General features: G+C 39.1%; 1 protein-coding gene across 4 annotated transcripts; it reads left to right on the top strand.

The window, feature by feature from the left end:
- The first annotated feature begins 808 nt into the window (after positions 1–808).
- TM4SF18 (transmembrane 4 L six family member 18) lies at positions 809–23,762 on the top strand. Of its 4 annotated transcripts, XM_004755507.3 has the most exons (6): positions 813–1,035; positions 1,118–1,311; positions 4,122–4,211; positions 13,270–13,412; positions 22,486–22,666; positions 23,440–23,762. In XM_004755507.3, the coding sequence occupies exons 2-6, from the start codon at positions 1,135–1,137 to the stop codon at positions 23,452–23,454; spliced, it is 606 nt and encodes a 201-aa protein (XP_004755564.1). In that variant the 5' UTR covers positions 813–1,035; positions 1,118–1,134; the 3' UTR covers positions 23,455–23,762. The 4 variants fall into 4 exon arrangements, with proteins under 4 accessions (XP_004755565.1, XP_004755563.1, XP_004755564.1 ...); XM_004755506.3 differs by lacking the exon at positions 23,440–23,762 and having other exon boundaries at positions 810–1,035; positions 22,486–23,431; XM_004755511.3 differs by lacking the exons at positions 813–1,035; positions 23,440–23,762 and adding an exon at positions 3,690–3,779 and having other exon boundaries at positions 1,177–1,311; positions 22,486–23,431.
- The last annotated feature ends 1,193 nt before the right edge of the window (positions 23,763–24,955 follow it).

Genomic DNA, 24,955 nt, shown 5'->3' with positions numbered 1-24,955 from the left:
CTCTCAATCTCTCTCAAATAAATAAATAAATAAAATCTTTAAAGAAGGGGGGCAGCGCCTGGGTGGTTCAGTTAAGTGGCTGCCGTCAGCTCAGGTCTGATCGCTGTGTCCTATGATCAAGCCCTGGGTTCAACAGGGAGTCTGCTTTTCCCTCTCCCTCTGCCCTCCACCCCCACTCTGCCTATGCACACTCTGTCTCAAATAAATTAATTAATTAAAGCTTTAAAAAAAAACCAGGCAGGGTAAGGATGCCTTGCCTTAATCCTTTCCTCATATCATCCTAATTGGAGAGGCTCTGTGGCTCTTTTGATTCGGGGCAATCATTTGGAAGCAATAATTCTTAAATCCTTGTTTCAAACTTCTTACTCATAAAGTCTTAACCAAATTCCCCAAATTCTTTTCCCCATTTTCCTAAGCAGCAAGAGGGCAAATTTCTTCCTGTTACTATTTTTCAGAGAGGTGGAAATCACAGAGATGAACTCTTGGAAGGAAAGTTGTCCCTAGACAGTAAACTCACCCACAGGGAAGTCTTGTTTTTCTCCCCCTCCAGCCTGTCCCTGTCTTTGTCCTTTTGTGCCCCACCCCTGAAGGTAGAACAAAGCTTGGTGAATAGTGAGCACAAAATAAAGAACCCTGAAGGAAGGGCAGAAGCATAAAGTCAACACACCACACAGTCTGTTCTAGCGTAAATTCCCTTGGTAGTTTCCTCTTTAACCCCCCTGTTTGCCGTTGGATAAAATTTGTCAGATTCTATTCCAACCCCACCCCCGCCCCAACTTCCTTCTTTAAAATATGCTCAGGGTTAAGGCTTTCGTGCCGTAATCCAGAGGAAAATGACTTATTTTAAAATGCAGTAAAAACACCGCATTCCTTTGGCACAGGATGAAGACCAGCTCAGCTCTTCAGCCCTAGATCATTGTCTATTGTTCTCCAAACAGTAAACCACTATTTCTCACCAGAGATTGTGGGCTGCAGTTCTGTCCGAGCCCTGGGCTTCTCATGAATATGAAGTGAAGGGCTCTGACCCAGAACGTGGTAGGTAATCTCAAAAAAAAAAAGGACAGGTAGGAAACAAATTAGGTTTTATGTAATTCTACACTCTTGAAATCTCCTGCAGGTTCTGAGCAGGGTGAAATGGGGTCTCGGAAATGTGGAGGCTGCCTAAGTGGTCTGCTGATTCCGCTTGCACTTTGGAGCATAATTGTGAACATATTATTGTATTTCCCAAATGGGCAAACTTCCTATGCATCCAGCAATAAACTCACCAACTACGTGTGGTATTTTGAAGGAATCTGTTTCTCAGGTATCATGGTAAGTGTGACTTCGGAGACTTGGGTTGCAGAAGGGAGTGTTTTTACTAAGCTTTGTCTTGTTCCTAGCAGAAATAATGAATGATGGAAAAATCACTGGACTAATCCTGGGGTTGGGATTTGGAAGATGGGTGGGGGTAGAGGGGCAGGTAGTCCATGAGGGCTTGGGAGGGTAGCTTTGTCTTCGATAAGCTGTTGATTTATGTGACTTCAGCAGTGCAGGAAATTAGACCTAATGAAAGTCTGTGGGATGCCAGCCGGTTGAAATATTATGTCCTCACGAACCCTGTATGTTGGTTTTTGCTGTTTGATGTCCAGGGGCAGAGCTATTTTCCAGAATAGTTTCTATCTGCCCTCATGATTTCTCTAGACTGGAGAGATATCAAGACCACATGGGAAAAGCAGAGATTGGGAGATTCAGACAAATTTGTGTTCAAATACGAGCTCTGCCATTTGTACCATGAGACCTTGATCAGATGACTCAATGTCTTTGAGCCTCAGGGTTCTCATCTGAAAAATGGGAGGGATGGCATTTACTGGGTAATTGTGGGGATTCAACAAAATCTCATGAAAGAAGTGCCCAGGATAGAGGCTGATATGTATTAGATAGCCAACAAATATTGTGATTATAAATACTTGTTGAAGAATGGGCCAGATCATAATTAAATAGTCTGATATTATACCCCTCATAATGGGGGTATTTTTGAAACGAGATCTAATTACTTACAGTAAGAATCCAAGAATGTTTTTCCTGATGAATTTGTGCTCTTTAAAAACAAGCTGATAGTAAATCATGTTGGCAAGTGAGAGGAAAAAACACTTTTCCTGATCATATCATTTCTAAAAACAGCACATTGTGCGCTATAAGCTTACTGTATCCCAAAGACATAAAAGACAATGGATTACAATTTATCTTTACATCTTCATGGGTGCTTAATTATATAATATTTGAATAGCTATGATAAAAAGCAGTTTTCATTTGGTTACTATTTTTGCACATGAAGTTAGTTAACTTTAAAGTACTGATAATCAACACTACTGAAGTTGCTGTGTGATAGATAGGTACGGAATGAATGTTTGGTGATTGTACTATAAGTGAATGCAAACCTTTTGGAGAAAATTTTGATATGCTGTATTAATGTCCATGAAAATGCTTTTATCTTTCTACTCAGTAATCCTAAACCTGAGAATTCATTCTGAGGAAATAATCCATAATAAGGAAAGATACACATACACAGATATTTATGGCAGCAGTATTTATAATAGTAAGTAATTTGTAGGAGCTCCCTAGCACAGAATTGGTCAAATAAATTGTGGAACATTCACTTCTTATGGCATTGAAAATGATAATTATGAAGATGCAGTAACATGGAAAATGCATATTATTTTGTGTTAAACAAAGAAGAAATGATTCAAAAAATTGTGAATAAGTTACAATTACAATTATGCAAAATATACACATATGGTAATACCCTGGGAGTATATACATAAAAACATGTGAAGGTGGTGGGATTTGGGGTAATGTTCCTCCACCATGCTTGAGCCCTGTACTCCAGTTATAATTTCACAATGAAAAAAGAAAGCAGTTTCTTTTTCAACACGAGTGAGGCCTGTATTTCTCTTTTGACACAGGACTCCAGGGTCTAGATCTAATTATTTCCCACTAGTACTGTAATGAAGCTAGTTACTGTACCTGATGTACTATGCCTTCTCTCGTCATTGTTTCCCTCAATATGTCACTGGAATCAATAGAAGGGTTGCAAGGCATTAATAAGATTAAATTAGAATCTACTAAAATCTATGATAATTAGTGGTGTTGAAAGGAGGAGAATGTAAGACTCTGGTTTATATTTTGTGTAAAATATAAAACTTAGAAAAGAATCAGTTCTCTATTTTCCATTGTCAGGGAATCCCTACAAAACATGATTGGTACTACATCAAATATTTTTAAGAGAAAGAAGAGGGATGTAGATAAATAAATAAGCAGACAAGCGAAAGCTGATGAATTTGGAAACTGGAAATGCTGACTATGCATAGTAAAATAATGACGAAATCTGCTTCAGGATTCAGTCCAGAACACCAGGAGTAAAGGATAGGTGGAGAATTTGTCAGAAGCAACTCATGGTCCATACCTGCCCCAACAAGGAACTATAACAGAAAAGAAACATGTTTTTTACAGAACTTGAGCCCTTTGCTTAGGATACCAAGAAAAGGAAGTAGAATACATTGAATTCTCCCAGTCTGTTGGCTGGATAGAGACAAAACACACTTGAAAATTTGAACCTGAGATGATTTGAATGCTTGGGCAAAACAAACTGATTTTACTTTGAATGAAGACATGTAATTCCGATTAACTGTACCTCTCACTTGCATTCCCAGAGAGCAGTAAATGGAGAAAGGCTGGCAAACATCAAAGTGTGGTGAATGATTTTCCTTTGACCTCTGCAACTGAGTCAGTGAGAAATGCAGGTTTGCTGCGGGGTGGTATTCCCATGTCTATACCATTTACTGCTTAATCATTAGTTTTTGATGACTGATAACCATGCCAATAATAGCTAACATTTATCAATCACTTACTCTAAATCAAGCACTATGTTCAAAATTCTACATACATGATCTCCTAAACACCCAATGAGGTGAGTTCCCAACACCACTTTATAGGGAAAGACTCTCAAGCTGACACCGCTAGAAAATGGCAACTTTGGGTTTTGAACCCAGGTCCACTTGCCCCCACAGTTCCTGCTCAGAATCACTGTGCTCTGATTATGATTAGTATTCCTTTTCTGATATTTCCTCTCTTCCCTACTACAGATGCTTATAGTAGCAACAGTTCTTCTTGCATTGGAGAATGATAACAACTATAAATGTTGCCAGAGTGAAAACTGCAGCAAAAAATACATGGTAAGAGCAATAGTACCTTGAGGATGGCTGAGTGGGCTCTGCTTTCTTTCCTCTCACTCAGAAACAAGAAAATATTCACACTGTTGTCCCCTCTCCATGACCCTTTCAACTCAGAGCCCAAGAATTTACTAAAACAAAACAAAACAATACAAAAACAAACCAACTTCCATTTAGTTTACTGTCTTTGTTTATTGTTGATGTTCTTCCAGAAGTTCAGGATTTAAAGATACATAGAGTTAGAAAATAATATGAGTTTACTTTTTTCCCTTTTCAACTTTATTGAGGTCTGATTTACATTCAATAGGTGGCATCCATTAAAACTGTACAGTTTCATGAGTTTTGACAGCCAAATACACCCAGGCAACCACCATCACGCTCAAGACACAGAACATTCCTATCACCCCCAAAACACTGATCTTTGATCTGCTTTATGTCATTATAGATTAGCGTGTATTCTATGTAAATAGAATTATGCAAAATTTGTCTTTTGTATCTGGCTTCTGTCAGCATCATGATTAGATTTATCCATGTGTTGGATATACACAATGTATATATTTTTCTAAATGGGGTTTCAAAAATAATTTAAATAGAATCAAGAGAGAATAAGCAACCAATTTTTTAAGCCTGTGCTCAGCAGGCAGGTGCTGGGCTCCTACCTTTTCATCACTATCCTTCTCCTCCTCAGGGTTATCATCTTTTAATCATATTTGCATACCACATTTTTTTCACACTTACCCAGGGAATTAGATCATTGTTACTCATACTTCTGTGAATTACCCGTGGCTCAGAGAGATTGTGTGATGTATTAACTAAAAGGAATTTTCCAGAGGCCTGGTAGGCATATCTTGCAGCTGTGGCTGCCCGTGGTGGCTGCCGGCCGTGGCTGCCCGCGGTGGCGGCCGGCCGTGGCGGCCGGCCATGGCTGCACATTGGAATCATCTGAGAGTTTGGAGCTGGAATTCCACCCCCCAGACACCCTGAGCTAGTTGGTCCAAGGGGCAACCAGATTTTAATGGGCAGCTGAGATGACATGTCCAGCTTTATGACAGATGGCGTTGGAAGACTTAATTAGCTGCTAAATGTAGTACTATGCTCTTGGTGGAGAAGATTTGAAGAATGAAAAGACGCTCTGTGCACCTGCATGCGCATGTGCATTGTGGGTGTATGTATTTTCCTCCATAACTGCTGGTATTGTAATTATGGAAAGCTTTCAAAACTGCCTAGGTGAAACAATAGATTCAGGTAAACATTAGCTTCTGATACTCAGGGAATCTCTAGAAAAGAACCGTATGTGCCACTAGGTTCATAATAAAAATAAATGTGTTTAATTTGCCTTGAATCACTATTAGCATCTCCAGCATAAACGGATGCTGCAGACGAGTGGAGTCTGGATGGCGTCTTATAATCAAATCAGAGGAGATGGCTGGCATCTCAATGGGAAAAGCAGGAGGACGGGAGAGGGGATTCTCCGGATTCCCTGGTTGGTTCTTTCAAGGTAGGGCTTTAGAAGAGGGGTCCCAGTTTATATGCCCCAGGAGCCAACCACCTGATGGAAATGAAAGATCTGAGCCTGGTAAGCATTAGATTTCAATTTCTGTTTAAGGAAGAGCGGGATCTGCTCAAGTCCAGCCAATTGTTATCATGACAAAAACGGGCAGTCCGTTTTCAGCAGAAAGTAGAAATATGGAGCATTTTACAACATGTTGGCAATTAATTCTCATTAAAATTAAATAAAGCGCATCTTGAAGGCTAAATATGAGTTTGCCCAGGTTTTGAACGGCAGAAGCTCTGTAATGGAAATTGAGGTCACCCAAGACTCACTTGACAGAGGAAAGTTCCCCTGAAAGTTTCTTTTTCCCTCAACAAAAACACATCTCTGTAATTCATACTCTTTTTTAACCAAAATGCCTCCTTTTTCTTTTTTCTTGTATGCAGAGTTGTTCCCTTTTTATTTCTACTAGTTTAACTTTTTTAGTAGTTTTTTTTAAAGATTTTATTTATTTATTTGGCAGACAGAGAGATCACAAGTTGGCACAGAGGCAGAGGGGGTGGGGGGGAGCAGGATCCCTGCTGAGTAGAGAGCCTGATGTGGTGTTCCATCCCAGGACCCTGAGATCATGACCTGAGCCAAAGGCAGAGGGTTAACCCACTGAGCCACCCAGGCACCCCCCCCCCACTTTTAGTAGTTTTAATTACATATATTAATTGGAATTCTTAACTCTTAGAAACTTTCATTTCTAGGGGTGCCTGGGTGGCTCAGTCATTAAGCATCTGTCTTGGACTCAGGTCATGGTCCCAGGGTTCTGGGATCGAGCCCCACATCAGGCTCCCTGCTCAGTGGGGATCCTGCTTCTCCCTCTCCCACTCCCCCTGCTTGTGTTCCTTATCTCATTCTCTCTCTCCGAGTCAAATAAATAAATAAAATCTTAAAAAAAAAAGAAACTTTAATTTCTGGTGAAAACCAGGAAGTAAGCAGTTGTGGAATGTTATAGATATCAACATCTCATTGGCAAATTCTTGAGTATGCTATTTCATAATTTCTAAAGCATAAAATTTCTTCATTGTACAATTTTTCAATGTAGCACAAAACATATCTACTAATAGACCCAAATATCTTTACTTCTTCTTTAAAAGGGAGATAAATATAGGGTTATGTTCACTAATCAATGTTTCAGTAATTTATTTTATTTGGAAATGACTTACATATTCAATGAATTACCATTATTTAACTTCACTTAGTACAACTTGTATTACTTTAAGGTTTCAAGTTAACAAAAAGATTTTGGAAGGTATTTTAAAATAAATGGATTTTGTAAAACCTAATCATTGTTGAAAAATTCACTTAAAAACTTTTATCACCATGTTGTTAATGCACTTGCTCTTAACAACTATGTGTAGATTACTCATGCAAATTTCATGACACAATAGACAAAGTTAGCCATTATTCTAAGTTATTTTTCTTGTTGACAATTTTTGTGACATATATATTAGGCAAGCATCAAATGTAGAAACAAAGCACCCAAAAAGTTAAACATACATACTTTTTCTCTCTTTCTCTCAGTTGCCATGCTTGACGGCAAATTACATTCAGCAATTTATTTTTTAGTGTATGCTTCGTTTCTAGGTTGAATTGATAGTTTTATATTGTTAAAGATCTAGTAGAGATACTACGTTGGTTTGACTTGTAATTCTAGGTAGAAATAAAATTGTATGACTATGATACATTTAATGCTGAGAACTCTGAAGATATGCTTGTTTTTTATTTTTCCCAACAATTTTAAAAATAGCTTTATTTAACCAAAGATTATCCCAGATTGTGTGAACTTAAAAAATTTGTTTTGGATTAGTCTCTGTTTTTAAGAATACTTAATTTATATGAGCACTCATTTACCTCTATGGCAATTAGAATAGAACTCTTTTGACAGATTTTATAAATTATTTTGGTAATACCATCTGGAGGTAGAAAAATATCACACATCTGTAACACACACGTAGGTATAAATAAACATACAGACAGACATAGAGATGTTATGGCCTTTGTTTTTAAATTTTAGCCATGTATTTGGTACATTGATAAGAAACTTTCCAGTTTATAGAAGAGTCCAAATTGTGTTTCTGGCCTATGGAGCAAGTTATGGTTACCCACTTGGATGGCTAAAGCTTTTTACTGAGTTGTGGAGAAGGCTTTTAAGATTTATATCTGCCCTTGACAAGTAATCTTATGAAGGCTATGGACTAGATTTTGGCGAGGAAATTTTTATAGCAGTTGTTTTTTTTTTAACCACCCCCCTACTCCCCCACCTCCCTGCTCCCCCCCCACCTCCTCACCCCTCCCCCCATCTCCCTCTCCCCACCCCTCCAAATCCCCCAGCCCTGCCTTTTTTTGCCCTTCAGTTTCAAGCAGTTGTGTGTTGTGTTTTAATTATCTCCTGGAACGTTTATATTCCAAAGAGTGGGAACCCCATAAGAGTTGCATCTCAGAAGGGGTAGAGAATGTAGGTTTCCTTTTAGAAGGAATTTGGTAGCATATTTATCTATTATCAAGAGGGATAGAATAATTACTATTTAATGTTTTCCTTCTTTTTCTGAAGCACAGGGTAGTTCGCTTCCCAATGTCCTGATTTTTTATAACAACTACAGATATTTTGAGATGAATAGGGGAGGCTTGGGGAGTGGTAAGAATAGGTAGGTGAACTTTGAATTGCTTTAAGAGACCCATTTCTAGTTCAATAAAGACTAGATTTGTAAGACAAAGGCAATTGTTTTTTAATTCCTCAAAGAGGGGGATCAAAGAGGGGGATCCTGACCTACCCATCCAACTACACTATTTTCAATTTGCTTCTTTATATTAGGGAGAAGATTTCCAACTAAGATGGAAGTCTGAATATTTCTCAGGTCTAGATTAATAGTGGTGTGTCTTTGTAATGTTCTCGTAATTATTTCACAAAACCTTCCACATGTTTTCTTTCCCTCTAAGTACAGAGCTCCATTTTACTCCAGAGAGAAGAACTTAATTTTAAAAGTTTCTATCAGGATGTGAATATCAAGCTTTAATTTGGCCAACTTCAGACCATATGGCCCCCTAAAAAATTATTTCAAATATTTAAACCAGATGACTCGAAACCAAAACCAAAACTTAATCAGGGATGCAAGAGATGTCCCCAAAGGGAGTGCAAAAGATGCAGCCCTCCCAAGATCCAGAATCACTCCCCAAGGTAGCAAAAGAAACTTAGACAACTCCTCCTGAAAGCTAGTGACAGTTGGTGGGATCCTAGCTGCAGTGGGGTGCAGCCCAAATTTCTGTATGGCAGATTTGGGGGGGACCACAACCTGACAGTTGGCTGCTTTCAAGAACTGGCATTTGCATGCCTGACAGGCAGAAAGTCAAATTCTCAGAACACAAATAAAAGACAAACAGGAAACTGACAGCTATCCCTGGCAGAACCAAGGGATAGCTCAAAACCAAATTTTAACCAGAGTCACAATCCAAAGAACTCATCTTTACAAATGTTTTTTCCCTGCCAATCTGAATCTGAAAAGGAAAAGACTCTTACCACCTACCCTAGACTGGTCCCCCACAGGCAGAGACCCAAGAAACTGACATGGCAAGAATTCTTCTGTGGCTTTTTTCGACAGATTCAGGATCTCTAATCGTAGCTCCTGCACCAAGGAAGGTGTCCCGAGCCAATGGTGCCCCGTGTTGGGTGCCAGATATTGTAACAGAAAAAACTTTTACTCAACCCTCTTAGGGTCCCTGGCTCAGTCTGAAAATTAAACTGACAAAGACAGGTGAGCAAGAGAAAGGGATATACATTTTATTGAATTTTATGCATACACAGGGGCCTTAATGAGAGAATGAAGAGCTGAAGAAGTGAGCAGAGTAGCAAGAAACAACAACAAATTTGTAAAGAATTGGCAAGAGTGAGGTGTTTGGGCTAGGGGTAGTGAATGTTGGAGAAGTAGCAAGGAATATCAGGTTTAGTTTAACGAGGTTTGTTTTCACCGGTTTCTTGGCCCCCGTCTCTTCCTTTTTCTCCTTGTACAGAGAGGGTAACTTGCCCACCAGAGTTTTATGAGCTCTTTCAGAGAAAAAGGGTGAAGGGGCTGGGAGGGGTCAGAGTGACCATCCTGCTTCTGCCATGTTCTCAAGCTCCTTCAGTTTAAGATATGCAGTATGCTAACGTGCCATGTTTTGGGGGTGACCTGAACCTCACTAACTCCTTGTTTGCTATTCATTCTTCTGTGTTGTCTCATTTTCTGCCAAAATCCTGTGGGTTGTTATCTCTGGAAAACAGCTACCAGCCAAATGGAGGTGCTTGGAATAAGAGATGATATTGTGATTATATTTATAATTTGAAATAATTTTTATATCCATTGTGTCCTTTAATCTTTGAAATATCCCTATTATGGAGGTAGTATAATCATCTACCTTTTTTACATTTAATAGAACATGGAACTGTAACTCAGAGAGATTCTTATTCCTGATTTATTTCAAGGTTCAATTGTGCAACTGTATTCACTCATTACACTGTAATTTGTATATGTATACAAATATATATTTGTTATGCTATGGTTGCCAGTTTCACCAAATCAAAAAATTCTTCATTGATCTTTCCAGTGAACTGCTTAAGAGCATATTTGGTAAACAAGGAGCTCAATCTTTTTGAAACATCCTTCTTCCCTTTTGGAAGATGGCATTGGTGGATAGGTAAATTTTCTTTGTGAAGTGTAACGAACAGTAATCTGTTTAAAATTAGCTTGTCTCATCCTATGATGGGGCAACATGTTATTAAAATCAATATGAAAGATATAATTTGAAAGATCTTTTAATCATATGTGAAGATGCCAATGAATTAATATCCAATAGGAAAAAAAGCAGACCTGTTCTTTTCTTCTTCAGTTTTTTCGTTTTTTATGATTTTATTTATTTATTTGACAGAGAGAGATCACAAGTAGGCAGAAAGGCAGGCAGAGAGAGGAGGAAGCAGGCCCCCTGCTGAGCACAGAGTCTGATGCAGGGCTCAATCCTAGGACCCTGGGATCATGACCTGAGCTGAAGGCAGAGGCTTTAACCCACTGAGCCACCCAGGCGCCCCCAGGTTTTTAAAATATTTTTTTCCTGATTTTCCATAATGAGCATGTATTAATGTTATAATCAGTAAAATAATGTTAAATTATTTGAGATATATATAATGTAAGATCACTATTTGTCCCCCAAATCACAGGTCTGTTGTTCTCAGTTTTTCTGGTGTCAAGTTTTGAATTTATTGTCAACTAACGGCTGTTCTACTCTCACTTGAAAGCAACATTTCTAAAACTAAATTAAATTGTCTCCCAAAGCAAATTACCCTTCTTGGCATCCCTATTTCTGTCCTTTGTGTTCCAGTCCCAAACTCTGGAATTTTCTTTTTCAGTCTATCTCCAGGTACTTATTTCCTCCCCAATGTCTTTTCCTCCTGGACCTGTTGTTGTTACCGCAAATTGAAGTCTCCACATGGAACCCTTATTTTGGGCTCTCTCACTTCTAGCGGGCATGCCATCACTGCCAGAACCATCTTTCCAAATTATATATTGGTTCATGTCAGTTCCTTGTTCAAAAACCAAGTACATGGCTTGTTGGAAAAAGAGCTATTCTGGTTCTTTATAAATTCAAAATGGGCTCGGTACATTTTGTGCCGGGAAGCAAGGAAGTATTCAAGGAATGATAGGGGTATCTCGAAGGGCACAGGAATTGACTTGGCAGGATGGTCTCACTGGCCATATTTGGACCAAATGAGCATCTAAGAGAATAATAACAGTTATGAATTATAATGCATTGAATTAGAAAATCCATGAGTACACAATAAGAAAGAGAGAAACGAAATGGAAGTTATGCTGTGCAGAAAATTAATAAGTTATAAATGCAGAAGAAATGATAGAATGAGATAAGCAGCACCCTGCAACCAGTCATTGTGATAATTCGTGATCAATGGATATGAGGATCATCAGTGGATGGTAAACTCACCGGCTGAAATGTCTTTGGGGGATAGGATATCACACAGTCTCAAAGTATTACCTCACAAATTATTTACTAATTGCAAAGTGAAAAATGTATGTTTATAGACCTGAAGAATACCACCTTATTAACCAAGAGGTCAAAAGCATCACCAATGACAGTGGGAGGCCCCTAATATTCTCATGCCTATCGGATGTTTTTGCCAAAATGTTTAACCCAAGTCCAGTTGTGAGGAAACAATCAGAAAATCCCAGATTGTGGGGGACATTCTGTAAGACCACTGGCTGGGATTATATTGTTCAAAAACAATTTAATATTCTAAAAAACAAAGAGGCAGTAAGACTAATGTAGATCAAAGGAAATTGAAGAGATGTAATCCTGTGCATAAACTCTCATAGGATCCTGTACAAAAAAGTAAAACATGGTTGCAGAATAATAGAATATCTTTATTTTGGGGAGATATGTGCTGATGTGTTTAGGAGTGAGATATCACAGTGTCTACACCTTACTTTCAAGTGGTTTGGCAACAAAAATGTGTTAATAAATAAACACATGTGCATGGATATATACATACACAGAGAGAGAACAAGGAAAAATTATAAAATACTCACAGGTGAGTCTAGATAAAAAGTATACACAGATACATTGACTATAGTATACTACACCATATGTTCAACTTTTCAGTAGATTTGAAAAAGAATGTAGATAAAAGGTTATTGGGGGCGGTGGGGGGGGGAGCTACTTGTCCTGAAGGATGAAGTCAGCCCTCCCTTGAGCCAGCATTCAAAGCCACCTTCTGCCTGCAGGTACAAGTTGCACTAACTTCGTAAGCAACTGGAGGGCTGGTTGGTGTCCAACAACTCCATTTCCCCAGCATTAGCAAACATGTCTATCTGGTTTTCATAAACTTCTCTCTAATGCTCCATGGGAACCCTCTCTTAGGTCACACTAATCTACTTACCTTATAATTCTGCTTGTACCCATCTGCCTGGGAACACTGCTTGTTCTCTCTCCTCCAAGGCAAACACCCTCTTCCCCATCAATCCCTTCCTCACTTGAACATAAATATGGCCATATAGGCTAACACCTGATGCTTCCCCTCATATTCCTGTAGGTGAAGGTATCCACATATCATCTTCACATGAGAAAAGTCAAGGTCCTAGCTTCTGATTCTTAGAGAACCCACCTGACCTAGAAAATAACGTCTTTGGTAAATACAGATAGATCAATCACACCCCTTCTCTGCATTAATGTTTGATCATTATTTTGATACCGAAATTCCAGAAGAAAGGAAGAAAGGTAGTCAATTAACTAGTATCCTCTGTGGAATTCCACACAAAAAGGCATTTTAAAACTTATTTTAAAGGTCAGATGGGTTTGGATTAAATGTTTGCTTTCCTGTGGGCTTTCACACAGACTGCATGAGGTAGGTTTGGACGAGTAGGGAAAGGTATCTATCTGATCATTTGTCCACAATATCCCCTTGTCTCATTTTGCGGCACTGACCTCTACCTCCTCCTCCTCCTTTTTTTTCCTGACCTCCTTCTTCTATGTTTAATTTAGACACTGCTGTCGATGATCTTTTCTGCCCTTGGAATTGCTTTCTCTGGATACTGCCTGGTCATATCTGCTCTAGGCCTCGTTCAAGGTCCATACTGCCGCACTCTTGATGGCTGGGAATATGTCTTCGAAGGCACTGCAGGACGGTAAGAAATAATTCTCCAAATCAAAGGGCTCAGAAAGCCAGAAACACCTGGCTTCATGCTCATGATCATTTTCCATGATAACTTTGGGGTTCTATGTGGGAATACTCAGACCAACTTCTGCCTACATAGATCTATGTTTAGATGCTTTTTCTTCTCTCTTTCTTTTTTTGGGGGGGTGGGGAGGCAGTCTTTTTTTTTCTTTTTTCCAAGATTTTATTTATTTATTTTAGATAGAGTGAGAGAGGGAGAGGACAAGCAGGGGGAACAGCATGCAGAGGGAGAGACGGGCTCTCCACTGAACAGAGAGCCTAACACCGGGCTGGATCCCAGGACTCTGAGAACATGACCTATGGCCAGAGGGCAGACACTCAACTGGCTGAGCCACCTAGGCACCGCTGCCAGTCTTCTAATGTCATATGCATTCACTATTTTGAGGCGGATGTGGAGATATCCAAATGAAAGGTGTGTTTCTCCTGAATTTCAGAGCGAAGCTTTGTAGTTATTGTGGTCTGGCAGCTACTGGAGCCTGGGAATTGAATGGTTCTAATACCTCAGTCTTGCTGTGTGGCCAGTTTGGAAGTGTGGTCTGTTACAGATGTGAAGGGGCTTGGCTGGAAGAGAATTTCAGTGACCTTGGATGGTGTTACCCATGCTATACCATCAGGGACAACACAGATAGAAGCAGACAGCATGAGCAGCCAAGTAGAGGGTAAGATCTGGGGGCATGACCAGGCGTAGGGGAGCCAGGAGAAGATCTAGTGTGCACTGAAGAGTCTAGGAAGGCAGCCTTAACTTAGAGGGCTGGTGATGCAGTTAGCTGTTGATGAACCCAGTCCCAGATCGCAGAACACCTCACCCTGGCATTGTATTGGCCAGCACCTGTAGAGACAGCTCTAGAAGCAGCAGGGCCCAGAAAGAGATGCAGGAGAGCTCCATCGGATCCTTCCCAGTCCTGTCCTATGCCCAGAATTCTAATGGTATAAATGGAGGGAGTGTTTGGACCACTCCCTAGGGAAGTTGCAATCTCTTCTCAGCTCCCTGTGACCGGCTCTGTTGTTCAAGGCCCACATCAACTTTTTGTTGTTGTTGTCCTTTAAAGATTTTATTTATTTGACAGAGAGAGATCACAAGTAGACAGAGAGGCAGGCAGAGAGAGAGAGAGAGAGGAGGAAGCAGGCTCCCTGCTGAGCAGAAAGCCCGATGCGGGACTCAATCCCAGAACCCTGAGATCATGACCTGAGCTGAAGGCAGAGGCCTAACCCACTGAGCCACCCAGGCACCCCAATGCCCACATAAACTTGAAGTCTTACATGCTCAGCTAGGCCTGGGTTGCAAATCTGCTTCTGTGCCCATAGCTGCCTTGTCCGGAAAGTTCCACCAGGTACCACATTCTGTGAGCAGAGGTCTCTCTTAGGTCAGGAGAACCTAGAAAACAACCGTAGGCATTTTGAAGCCCTTCAGGGACTCAGGAAAGGAGACGCTAATGAAGAAAGTCCCACTGGGTGCAAAAAATCATTTTTTGTGCCGTCATCCCCTGAACATCCCTGACCCCCAAATCAAAGAAGATTTCCCTTTCAGAGCAAGATCTCAGACTTCCCACATGCCCCTCCATTACTCTTCGCTACTCTTGAAAGTCTCTCTTAATATCTGTATTCACCTGACTCCAGCTACAGACAAATGGAGATAAAACATTGGAAGCCATAAAGGGAAGTGAAGTCTCTGGTCTCCTAGAGAAATTTCCAAGCCTTGGCCAATTCTGGGTAGAACAAGTGTTAATGGGGCGCCTGGGTGGCTCAGTGGGTTAAAGCCTCTGTCTTCAGCTCAGGTCATGATCCCAGGGTTCTGGGATCAAGCCCCACATCGGGCTCTCTGCTCTGCAGGGAGCCTGCTTCCTCCTCTCTCTCTCTCTGCCTGCCTCTCTGCCTACTTGTGATCTCCTTCTATTTCTCTCTGTCAAATAAATAAATAAAATCTTAAAAAAAAAAAAAAGGAACAAGTGTTAATGTTAAAGTCCCACAAATCAGGTCTTCGTTTGTACATTTATTCAACAAATATTTCTTGAACATCAACTCTGTCCAGGCCTTGAATTAGGTATTAGAGAACCAAAGATAAATTACTCAGTTTTTTAAAAAATTTTTTATTTTTTATAAACATATATTTTTATCCCCAGGGGTACAGGTCTGTGAATCACCAGGTTTACACACTTCACAGCACTCACCAAAGCACATACCCTCCCCAATGTCCATAATCACACCCCCTTCTCCCAACCCTCCTCCCCCCAGCAACCCTCAGTTTGTTTTGTGAGATTAAGAGTCACTTATGGTTTGTCTCCCTCCCAATTCCATCTTGTTTCATTGATTCTTCTTACATCCACTTAAGCCCCCATGTTGCATCACCACTTCCTCATATCAGGGAGACCATATGATAGTTGTCATTCTCTGCTTGACTTATTTTGCTAAGCATGATACGCTCTAGTTCCATCCGTGTTGTCGCTAATGGAAAGATTTCATTTCGTTTGATGGCTGCATAGTATTCCATTGTGTATATATACCACATCTTCTTAATCCATTCATCTGTTGATGGACATCTAGGTTCTTTCCATAGTTTGGCTATTGTGGACATAGCTGCTATAAACATTCGGGTGCACATGCCCCTTTGGATCACTACGTTTTTATCTTTAGGGTAAATACCCAATAGTGCAATTGCTGGGTCATAGGGCAGTTCTATTTTCAACATTTTGAGGAACCTCCATGCTATTTTCCAGAGTGGCTACACCAGTTTACATTCCCACTGACAGTGTAGGAGGGTTCCCCTTTCTCCACATCCTCGCCAGCATCTGTCATTTCCTGACTTGTTGATTTTAGACATTCTGACTGGTATGAGGTGATATCTCATTGTAGTTTTGATTTGTATTTCCCTGATGCCGAGTGATATGGAGCACTTTTTCATGTGTCTGTTGGCCATCTGGATGTCTTCTTTGCAGAAATGTCTGTTCATGTCCTCTGCCCATTTCTTGATTGGATTATTTGTTCTTTGGGTGTTGAGTTTGCTAAGTTCTTTATAGATTTTGGACACTAGTCCTTTATCTGATATGTCGTTTGCAAATATCTTCTCCCATTCTGTCAGTTGTCTTTTGGTTTTGTTAACTGTTTCCTTTGCTGTGCAAAAGATTTTGATCTTGATGAAATCCCAATAGTTCATTTTTGCCCTTGTTTCCCTTGCCTTTGGCGTTGTTCCTAGGAAGATGTTGCTGCGGCTGAGGTCGAAGAGGTTGCTGCCTGTGTTCTCCTTAAGGATTTTGATAGATTCATTTCTCACATTGAGGTCCTTCATCCATTTTGAGTCTATTTTCGTGTGTGGTGTAAGGAAACATGCAGTTTCCTTTTTCTGCATGTGACTGTCCAATTTTCCCAGCACCATTTATTGAAGAGGCTGTCTTTTTTCCATTGGACATTCTTTCCTGCTTTGTTGAAGATTAGTTGACCATAGAGTTGAGGGTCTATTTCTGGGCTCTCTATTCTGTTCCATTGATCTATGTGTCTGTTTTTGTGCCAGTACCATGCTGTCTTGATGATGACAGCTTTGTAATAGAGCTTGAAGTCCGGAATTGTGATGCCACCAACTTTGGCTTTCTTTTTCAATATCCCTTTGGCTATTTGAGGTCTTTTCTGGTTCCATATAAATTTTAGAATTATTTGTTCCATTTCTTTGAAAAAGATGGATGGTACTTTGATAGGAATTGTATTAAATTGTATTAAATTGTATTAAATGTGTAGATTGCTTTAGGTAGCATAGACATTTTCACAATATTTATTCTTCCAACCTATGAGCATGGAACATTTTTCCATTTCTTTGTGTCTTCCTCAATTTCTTTCATGAGTACTTTATAGTTTTCTGAGTATAGATTCTGTGCCTCTTTGGTTAGGTTTATTCCTAGGTATCTTAAGGTTTGGGGTGCAATTGTAAATGGGATTGACTCCTTAATTTCTCTTTCTTCTGTCTTGTTGTTGGTGTAGAGAAATAAAACTGATTTCTGTGCATTGATTTTATATCCTGACACTTTACTGAATTCCTGTACAAGTTCTAGCAGTTTTGGAGTGGAGTCTTTTGGGTTTTCCACATATAGTATCATATCATCTGCAAAGAGTGATAATTTGACTTCTTCTTTGCCGATTTGGATGCCTTTAATTTCCTTTTGTTGTCTGACTGCTGAGGCTAGGACCTCTAGTACTATGTTTAATTTCCTTTTGTTGTCTGATAGCTGAGGCTAGGACCTCTATTACTATGGTGATAATGGACATCCCTGCCGTGTTCCAGACCTTAGCGGAAAAGCTTTCAGTTTTTCTCCATTGAGAATGATATTTGCGGTGGGTTTTTCATAGATGGCTTTGATGATATTGAGGTATGTGCCCTCTATCCCTACACTTTGAAGAGTTCTGATCAGGAAGGGTTGCTGTACTTTGTCAAATGCTTTTTTAGCATCTATTGAAAGTATCATATGGTTCTTGTTCTTTCTTTTATTGATGTGTTGTATCACATTGACTGATTTGCGGATGTTGAACCAACCTTGCAGCCCTGGAATAAATGCCACTTCATCGTGGTGAATAATCCTTTTAATGTATTGTTGAATCCTATTGGCTAGTATTTTGGTGAGAATTTTCGCATCTGTGTTCATCAAGGATATTGGTCTATAGCTCTCTTTTTTGATGGGATCCTTGTCTGGTTTTGGGATCAAGGTGATGCTGGCCTCATAAAATGAGTTTAGAAGTTTTCCTTCCATTTCTATTTTTTGGAACAGTTTCAGGAGAATAGGAATTAGTTCTTCTTTAAATGTTTGGTAGAATTCCCCTGGGAAGTTGTCTCGTCCTGGGCTTTTGTTTGTTGGGAGATTTTTAATGACTGTTTCAATCTCCTTACTGGTTATGGGTCTGTTCAGGCTTTCTATTTCTTCCTGGTTCAGTTGTAGTAGTTTATATGTTTCTAGGAATGCATCCATTTCTTCCAGATTGTCAAATTTGTTGGCGTAGAGTTGCTCATAGTATGTTCTTATAATAGTTTGTATTTCTTTGGTGTTAGTTGTGATCTCTCCTCTTTCATTCATGATTTTATTTATTTGGGTCCTTTCTCTTTTCTTTTTGATAAGTCGGGCCAGGGGTTTATCAATTTTATTAATTCTTTCCAAGAACCAGCTCCTAGTTTTGTTGATTTGTTCTATTGTTTTTTTGGTTTCTATTTCATTGATTTCTGCTCTGATCTTTATGATTTCTCTTCTCCTGCTGGGCTTAGGGTTTCTTTCTTGTTCTTTCTCCAGCTCCTTTAGGTGTAGGGTTAGGTTGTGTACCTGAGACCTTTCTTGTTTCTTGAGAAAGGCTTGTACTGCTATATATTTTCCTCTCAGGACTGCCTTTGTTGTGTCCCACAGATTTTGAACTGTTGTATTTTCATTATCATTTGTTTCCATGATTTTTTTCAATTGTTCTTTAATTTCCTGGTTGACCCATTCATTATTTAGAAGGATGCTGTTTAGTCTCCATGTATTTGGGTTCTTTCCAAACTTCCTTTTGTGGTTGAGTTCTAGCTTTAGAGCATTGTGGTCTGAAAATATGCAGGGAATGATCCCAATCTTTTGATACCGGTTGAGTCCTGATTTAGGACCGAGGATGTGATCTATTCTGGAGAATGTTCCATGTGCACTAGAGAAGAATGTACATTCTGTTGCTTTGGGATGAAATGTCCTGAATGTATCTGTGATGTCCATCTGGTCCAGTGTGTCGTTTAAGGCCTTTATTTCCTTGCTGATCTTTTGCTTGGATGATCTGTCCATCTCAGTGAGGGGAGTGTTAAAGTCCCCTACTATTGTTGTATTATTGTTGATGTGTTTCTTTGATTTTGTTATTAATTGGTTTATATAGTTGGCTGCTCCCACGTTGGGGGCATAGATATTTAAAATTGTTAGATCTTCTTGTTGGACAGACCCTTTGAGTATGATATAATGTCCTTCCTCATCTCTTATTATAGTCTTTGGCTTAAAATCTAATTGATCTGATATAAGGATTGCCACTCCTGCTTTCTTCTGATGTCCATTAGCATGGTAAATTGTTTTCCACCCCCTCACTTTAAATCTGGAGGTGTCTTCGGGCTTAAAATGAGTTTCTTGGAGGCAACATATGGATGGGTTTTGTTTTTTTTATCCATTCTGATACCTTGTGTCTTTTGACGGGGCATTTAGCCCATTAACATTCAGGGTAACTATTGAGAGATATGAATTTAGTGCTTTTGTATTGCCTGTAAGGTGACTGTTACTGTATATGGTCTCTGTTCCTTTCTGATCTACCACTTGTAGGCTCTCTCTTTGCTTAGAGGACCCCTTTCAATATTTCCTGTAGAGCTGGTTTGGTGTTTGCAAATTCTTTCAGTTTTTGTTTGTCCTGGAAGCTTTTAATCTCTCCTTCTATTTTCAATGATAGCCTAGCTGGATATAGTATTCTTGGCTGCATGTTTTTCTCGTTTAGTGCTCTGAAAATATCATGCCAGCTCTTTCTGGCCTGCCAGGTCTCTGTGGATAAGTCAGCTGCCAATCTAATATTTTTACCATTATATGTTACAGACTTCTTTTCCCGGACTGCTTTCAGGATTTTCTCTTTGTCACTGAGACTTGTAAATTTTACTATTAGGTGACGGGGTGTGGGCCTATTCTTATTGATTTTGAGGGGCGTTCTCTGAACCTCCTGAATTTTGATGCTCGTTCCCTTTGCCATATTGGGGAAATTCTCCCCAATAATTCTCTCCAGTATACCTTCTGCTCCCCTCTCTCTTTCTTCTTCTTCTGGAATCCCAATTATTCTAATGTTGTTTCGTCTTATGGTGTCACTTATCTCTCGAATTCTCCCCTCGTGGTTCAGTAGCTGTTTGTCTCTCTTTTGCTCAGCTTCTTTATTCTCTGTCATTTGGTCTTCTATATCACTAATTCTTTCTTCTGCCTCATTTATCCTAGCAGTGAGAGCCTCCATTTTTGACTGCACCTCATTAATAGCATTTTTTTATTTCAATTTGGTTAGATTTTAGTTCTTTTATTTCTCTAGAAAGGGCTTTTATATCTCCTGAGAGGGTTTCTCTAATATCTTCCATGCCTTTTTCAAGCCCGGCTAGAACCTTGAGAATTGTCATTCTGAACTCTAGATCTGACATATTACCAATGTCTGTATTGATTAGGTCCCTAGCCTTCAGTACTGCCTCTTTTTCTTTTTTTTTTTTTTTTTTGTGGTGAATTTTTCCATCTTGTCATTTTGTCCAGATAAGAGTATATGAAGGAGCAAGTAAAATACTAAAAGGGTGGCAACAACCCCAGGAAAATATGCTTTAACCAAATCAGAAGAGATCCCAAATCGTGAGAAGGGAGAAAGGGGATAAAGAGAGGTTCAAAAAGGAAGAAAGAAAAAAAGAAAAGAAAAGAAATAAATAAAAGAAAACGAATAAAGAAAAATATAAAAAAGAAAAAATATATATATTAGATAAACTTTCAGAAAGTGGTTGTTTTTCTGTTTCCAGTATTACTGTTCTTCTTCTCTTCGATCTGCCGATGGATTTGTAGGTGTTTGCAATCTTTAGATAAGCTATCTAGCTGATCTCCTGCTAGCTGAAGTAGTCTCAGCCTGCTACTTCTCTGCCATCTTGACTCCTCCCTCAATTACTCAGTTTTCTTTCCCTCCAGGAGCTCACACGGACCTGACCAAATGTTCTGCTAAGATGGCTGCTTTAGATTGAACACTGCCCTTAGAGCACAGGCCTTTGATCTTATACACATCTGGGTTCACGTCATCCATCTGCTACTTCCAAACTGTATGACCTGAAACATATATCCCTGAGCCTCTGTAAATCATTTCTATCTCACAGAATTGACAATTAACTGGAAGCAAAGCAGAGATTAGATTTAATAAATTCTTAAAATAAGCTGGATTTTATGATTAACATTGTTACCAGGCATTATCTCTTATGTCTCCATCTGCTGGGCAGTCCATAGGCTCCGTCACAGGGATGGCCACTGCTGGGGGTCCTGAATCTGGTCCATTCAACAAGCATTTGTTGGTTTTTGCAATGTGCCAAGCACAGCCTTAGGTGTCAGGCCTAGCTATTCTGGGCTGTATAAATCACAGTAGGGCTCTCAGTGTACACAACTTAGTGAGCAAATATATACAGATACCAGTAAGATGGCCTTACGATATAAGGAAGTAAATGATGTGTGATAGAGCGCTATAAAATGGTTGTGGAGGGAGGGAGTATCAGAAATAGCATCTCCATTCCTTCCAGACCCTGCTAGTACATTTACTACTCTGTGGTTTACATGAAAAGTAAGTAAGTGCCCCAGCCCAGGAGAAAAATCAACACCATGAGGGCATCTCACTTCCAAGTGTTGGCTGATCTGTGTAGAGCCTGTACTGGGAAATCTAGAGTAAGGATCTTGAAGGGATTGCTTCCCAGGTAGCTTAAATGGAGTTCAGAGTACGAGGATGTATGGAGTGGGTCTAGGGAAATGGTAACAGGAAATTGTATCTGTATCAGGCTTTACAGGTTCCAAAGCATTCTCACACACCTTTCACTGAATATTCATATTAACCTCTAAATAAATAAATAAAATCTTCAAAAAATAAAATAAATAAAATAAAATAAGCATAGGGGCACCTGGGTGGCTCAGTAGGTTAAAGTCTCTGCCTTTGGCTCAGGTCATGATCCCAGGGTCCTGGGATGGAGCCCCGAATCGGGCTCTCTACTCAGCAGGGAGCCTGCTTCCTCCTCTCTCTCTGCCTGCCTCTCTGCCTACTTGTGACCTCTGTCTGTCAAATAAGCAAATAAAATAAAATAAGCATAGCCTAGTTCTTTGTGCATGCTATATACTCCATATATGTATCTGAATATTTTTTAAAATGTTTTAATTCACATTGAATATTATGTATTTCAATCATATATATTAATTTCAATTATAATTTCAATCATATATATTAATAACCCTCTTACTTGGACCAAGTATTTAGGCTTGGCCATGTGTCTTGTTGACTATATCCCTTCTCTCTTTCAGTTTCCTTACAGATTCCAGCATATGGACTGAGTGCCTGGAACCCGCACATGTAGTGGAGTGGAATATCATTTTATTTTCCATTCTCATAGCTCTCAGTGGACTTCAGGTGCTTGTTTGCCTCATCAGAGTAGTCACTCAGTTATCCAGGATACTGTGTGGAACCTATTCAGTCATCATCCAGGTAACAGACCCCCAGTGGCACCTGGACCTCCTCCATTTTACCCCCACTAACCAAGATCCAATGACTCCGGTTGAAAGGGTTTGAGCTTCCTGTCTTTTTCATTCCATCCCTACTGCCCTCACCTTTACTCAAGCTCTAATAGCTCAATATATATATTTTTTATATCCAATGTGTCTGTTGGTTTGCCTATGTAGATTGAATCAATGGAGTAATTGTAAAATCTGTACTTAGTCCTGAATGGTGAAAACAGCACAAGTGTTTTGAATGAGCCACAGTGCAGTGTTCTGTGTGGAAATAACCCAAAGCACAAAGAAGCCTTACTATTTATTGAGAATTTCGCTGTTCATAAGATAATCGAAGGCTCACATAGTTATCCCATTGAAATAATTTCTCTTCTGAATGCTGTTTCCATTAACCTAATAATCATGCTTTATATCAAATCATTAGTAGTTCGTTTTAAAGTGGAGAAATATGTTTGTAATCCCTTGAAAACTACTTCTGTTTCATCTGCTAAAATACTGATGTTAATTTAGTTATGACTGGAATTGCTAAAACCACCCAGCAAGTCCAGAGTGAAGAGAAATCACAAACAAGTTAGCTTGTATTTTATTTAACAACAAATAATGTATACCCTTCCTAGAAATTTCAAGTAGATATGTTCCTAATTCATCATATTTTGAGTATGCACTATAAATTTAAGTTGATACTTGGGTCGTGGATCTTTAATCAAGCCAAATTTACTACTTCATTCCCTTTTTTTTCTTTTTTTATAGCCTGGAATCATTTGAATGTCAACAAGAATATTTTCCATTATCAAGATATGCCATCTATCTGTCTCATATCTACTATATAGACCTTAAGGCAATATTCAAATGATGGTGATTTCTCTGTTTGTTGTTTTTTGAGCCTCTTATAAAATTTATAGTCCTCACTGGAAGTGCCAGCTATGTCACCCTTCTATCTGGAATTTTTTCTAAGCAATATGTGTTAGGATCGTCAGAAATATCCATATTCTTTGGTCAAACAAATCCATTCCCAATAATCTATATTATGGAAATAAGTAAGAATAAAAGATAAAACTTCATGCAAATACAAATAATACAATATTATTTAATATTCTAGAAAATTAGAAATACTTGAAAGTCTAACTTTCAGGGAAAGATTAAGTCAAGAGTAATACATTAGTTGTAATATTATATAGTCACTACAAATTATGTTACACAGTCATTACAAATTATATTTTAAAGATTATAAATATTGTTAATTAAAAAAGCAGATTACAAACTTATGTTCACATTATAAACAAACCATCTAAGACAAACACCAAATAATCAAAATATAGGAAGAACACTCAATCTAGAAGGATTTACAGAAAAATGTCAAGTGTCATTTGTCTGGATGATAGGCGACCCTTCTTACTTTTCTCTATTTCCCAAGTTTTCATTATCATTTTTATAATTAAAACATATTTTAAAACTCATCATTTTTACTATTAAAAATGCTTGCTTTCATCCAATCTTTAAATATATGTTTTTCCACATTTTCCCACCTTGAGTATCTATAAACATCATAAAATAACGCTTCAGTGTTCAATAATGAAAGTACTGAGATAGAAAGACAAAATAAATTGTATAAATTATATTATCTAACTGAGCCTTTAGCCTTATTTTCTCACTCCTGATGATGAGTGTGGTGGGCTACAAGAGGTAACCTTGAAATAAATAAGCAGTCGAGGGCATGCTCAGTGGGTTAAAGAAAGTGAACATTGACCCGTCAATACCTATGTCATAGGGAGTTACCAATACCTACACTAATAGAAAAAAAATTTTTAGTGAAACATTTAGAAACTTTCTGTCTGTACCCTATAGTTACCATGACCTCCTTGAGAACAACAGCAATGTTATATATTTTCCCATCCTCCTTAGGACGTAGCACAAAGTGGGTATGGTAGACACTCAACATTAGCTACTCATGCCAGGCCTGTCTGCCCTTCACGGTTACTATGCTGAACACCTGTCTCTACCATAGGCCCACTGGACCATAACACTTCTGCCACTTCCCTATTGCTCTCCTCCATGAACACTGTCAACAATGCTTTGTCAATACCTGCTCTGTGCCAAAGCTGGGCAGCGGCCTGGGGGAAGAAGGAAACATGCTTCTATCCTTGGTGCCTGCTCTGCCCACATCCTCCTTTAAAGGAAGCTGCCCTGACTGCAGCCTTTGCTGACATAAGTGTCTTGAAAGCAAGTCATGTTATATATCAGATGACCTCAATGCCTGGACCCAGCT

Source organism: Mustela putorius, unplaced genomic scaffold, assembly GCF_011764305.1.
Source record: "Mustela putorius furo isolate JIRA1106 unplaced genomic scaffold, ASM1176430v1.1 tig00003834_pilon_pilon_pilon, whole genome shotgun sequence".
In the NCBI taxonomy this organism is placed as follows: domain Eukaryota; kingdom Metazoa; phylum Chordata; class Mammalia; order Carnivora; family Mustelidae; genus Mustela; species Mustela putorius.
The sequence above is the reverse complement of the archived record's forward strand: the minus strand, read 5'-3'. Positions and strand labels throughout refer to the sequence as shown.

Bases quoted from the DNA above. Each gene is read 5' to 3' on its own strand.
- TM4SF18 (XM_004755506.3), top strand. From the start codon at position 1,135: ATGGGGTCTCGGAAATGTGGAGGCTGCCTAAGTGGTCTGCTGATTCCG. The intron at 1,312-4,121 runs GTAAGTGTGACT...TCCCTACTACAG, and splicing joins TCTGTTTCTCAGGTATCATG to ATGCTTATAGTAGCAACAGT. The intron at 4,212-13,269 runs GTAAGAGCAATA...TGTTTAATTTAG, and splicing joins ACTGCAGCAAAAAATACATG to ACACTGCTGTCGATGATCTT.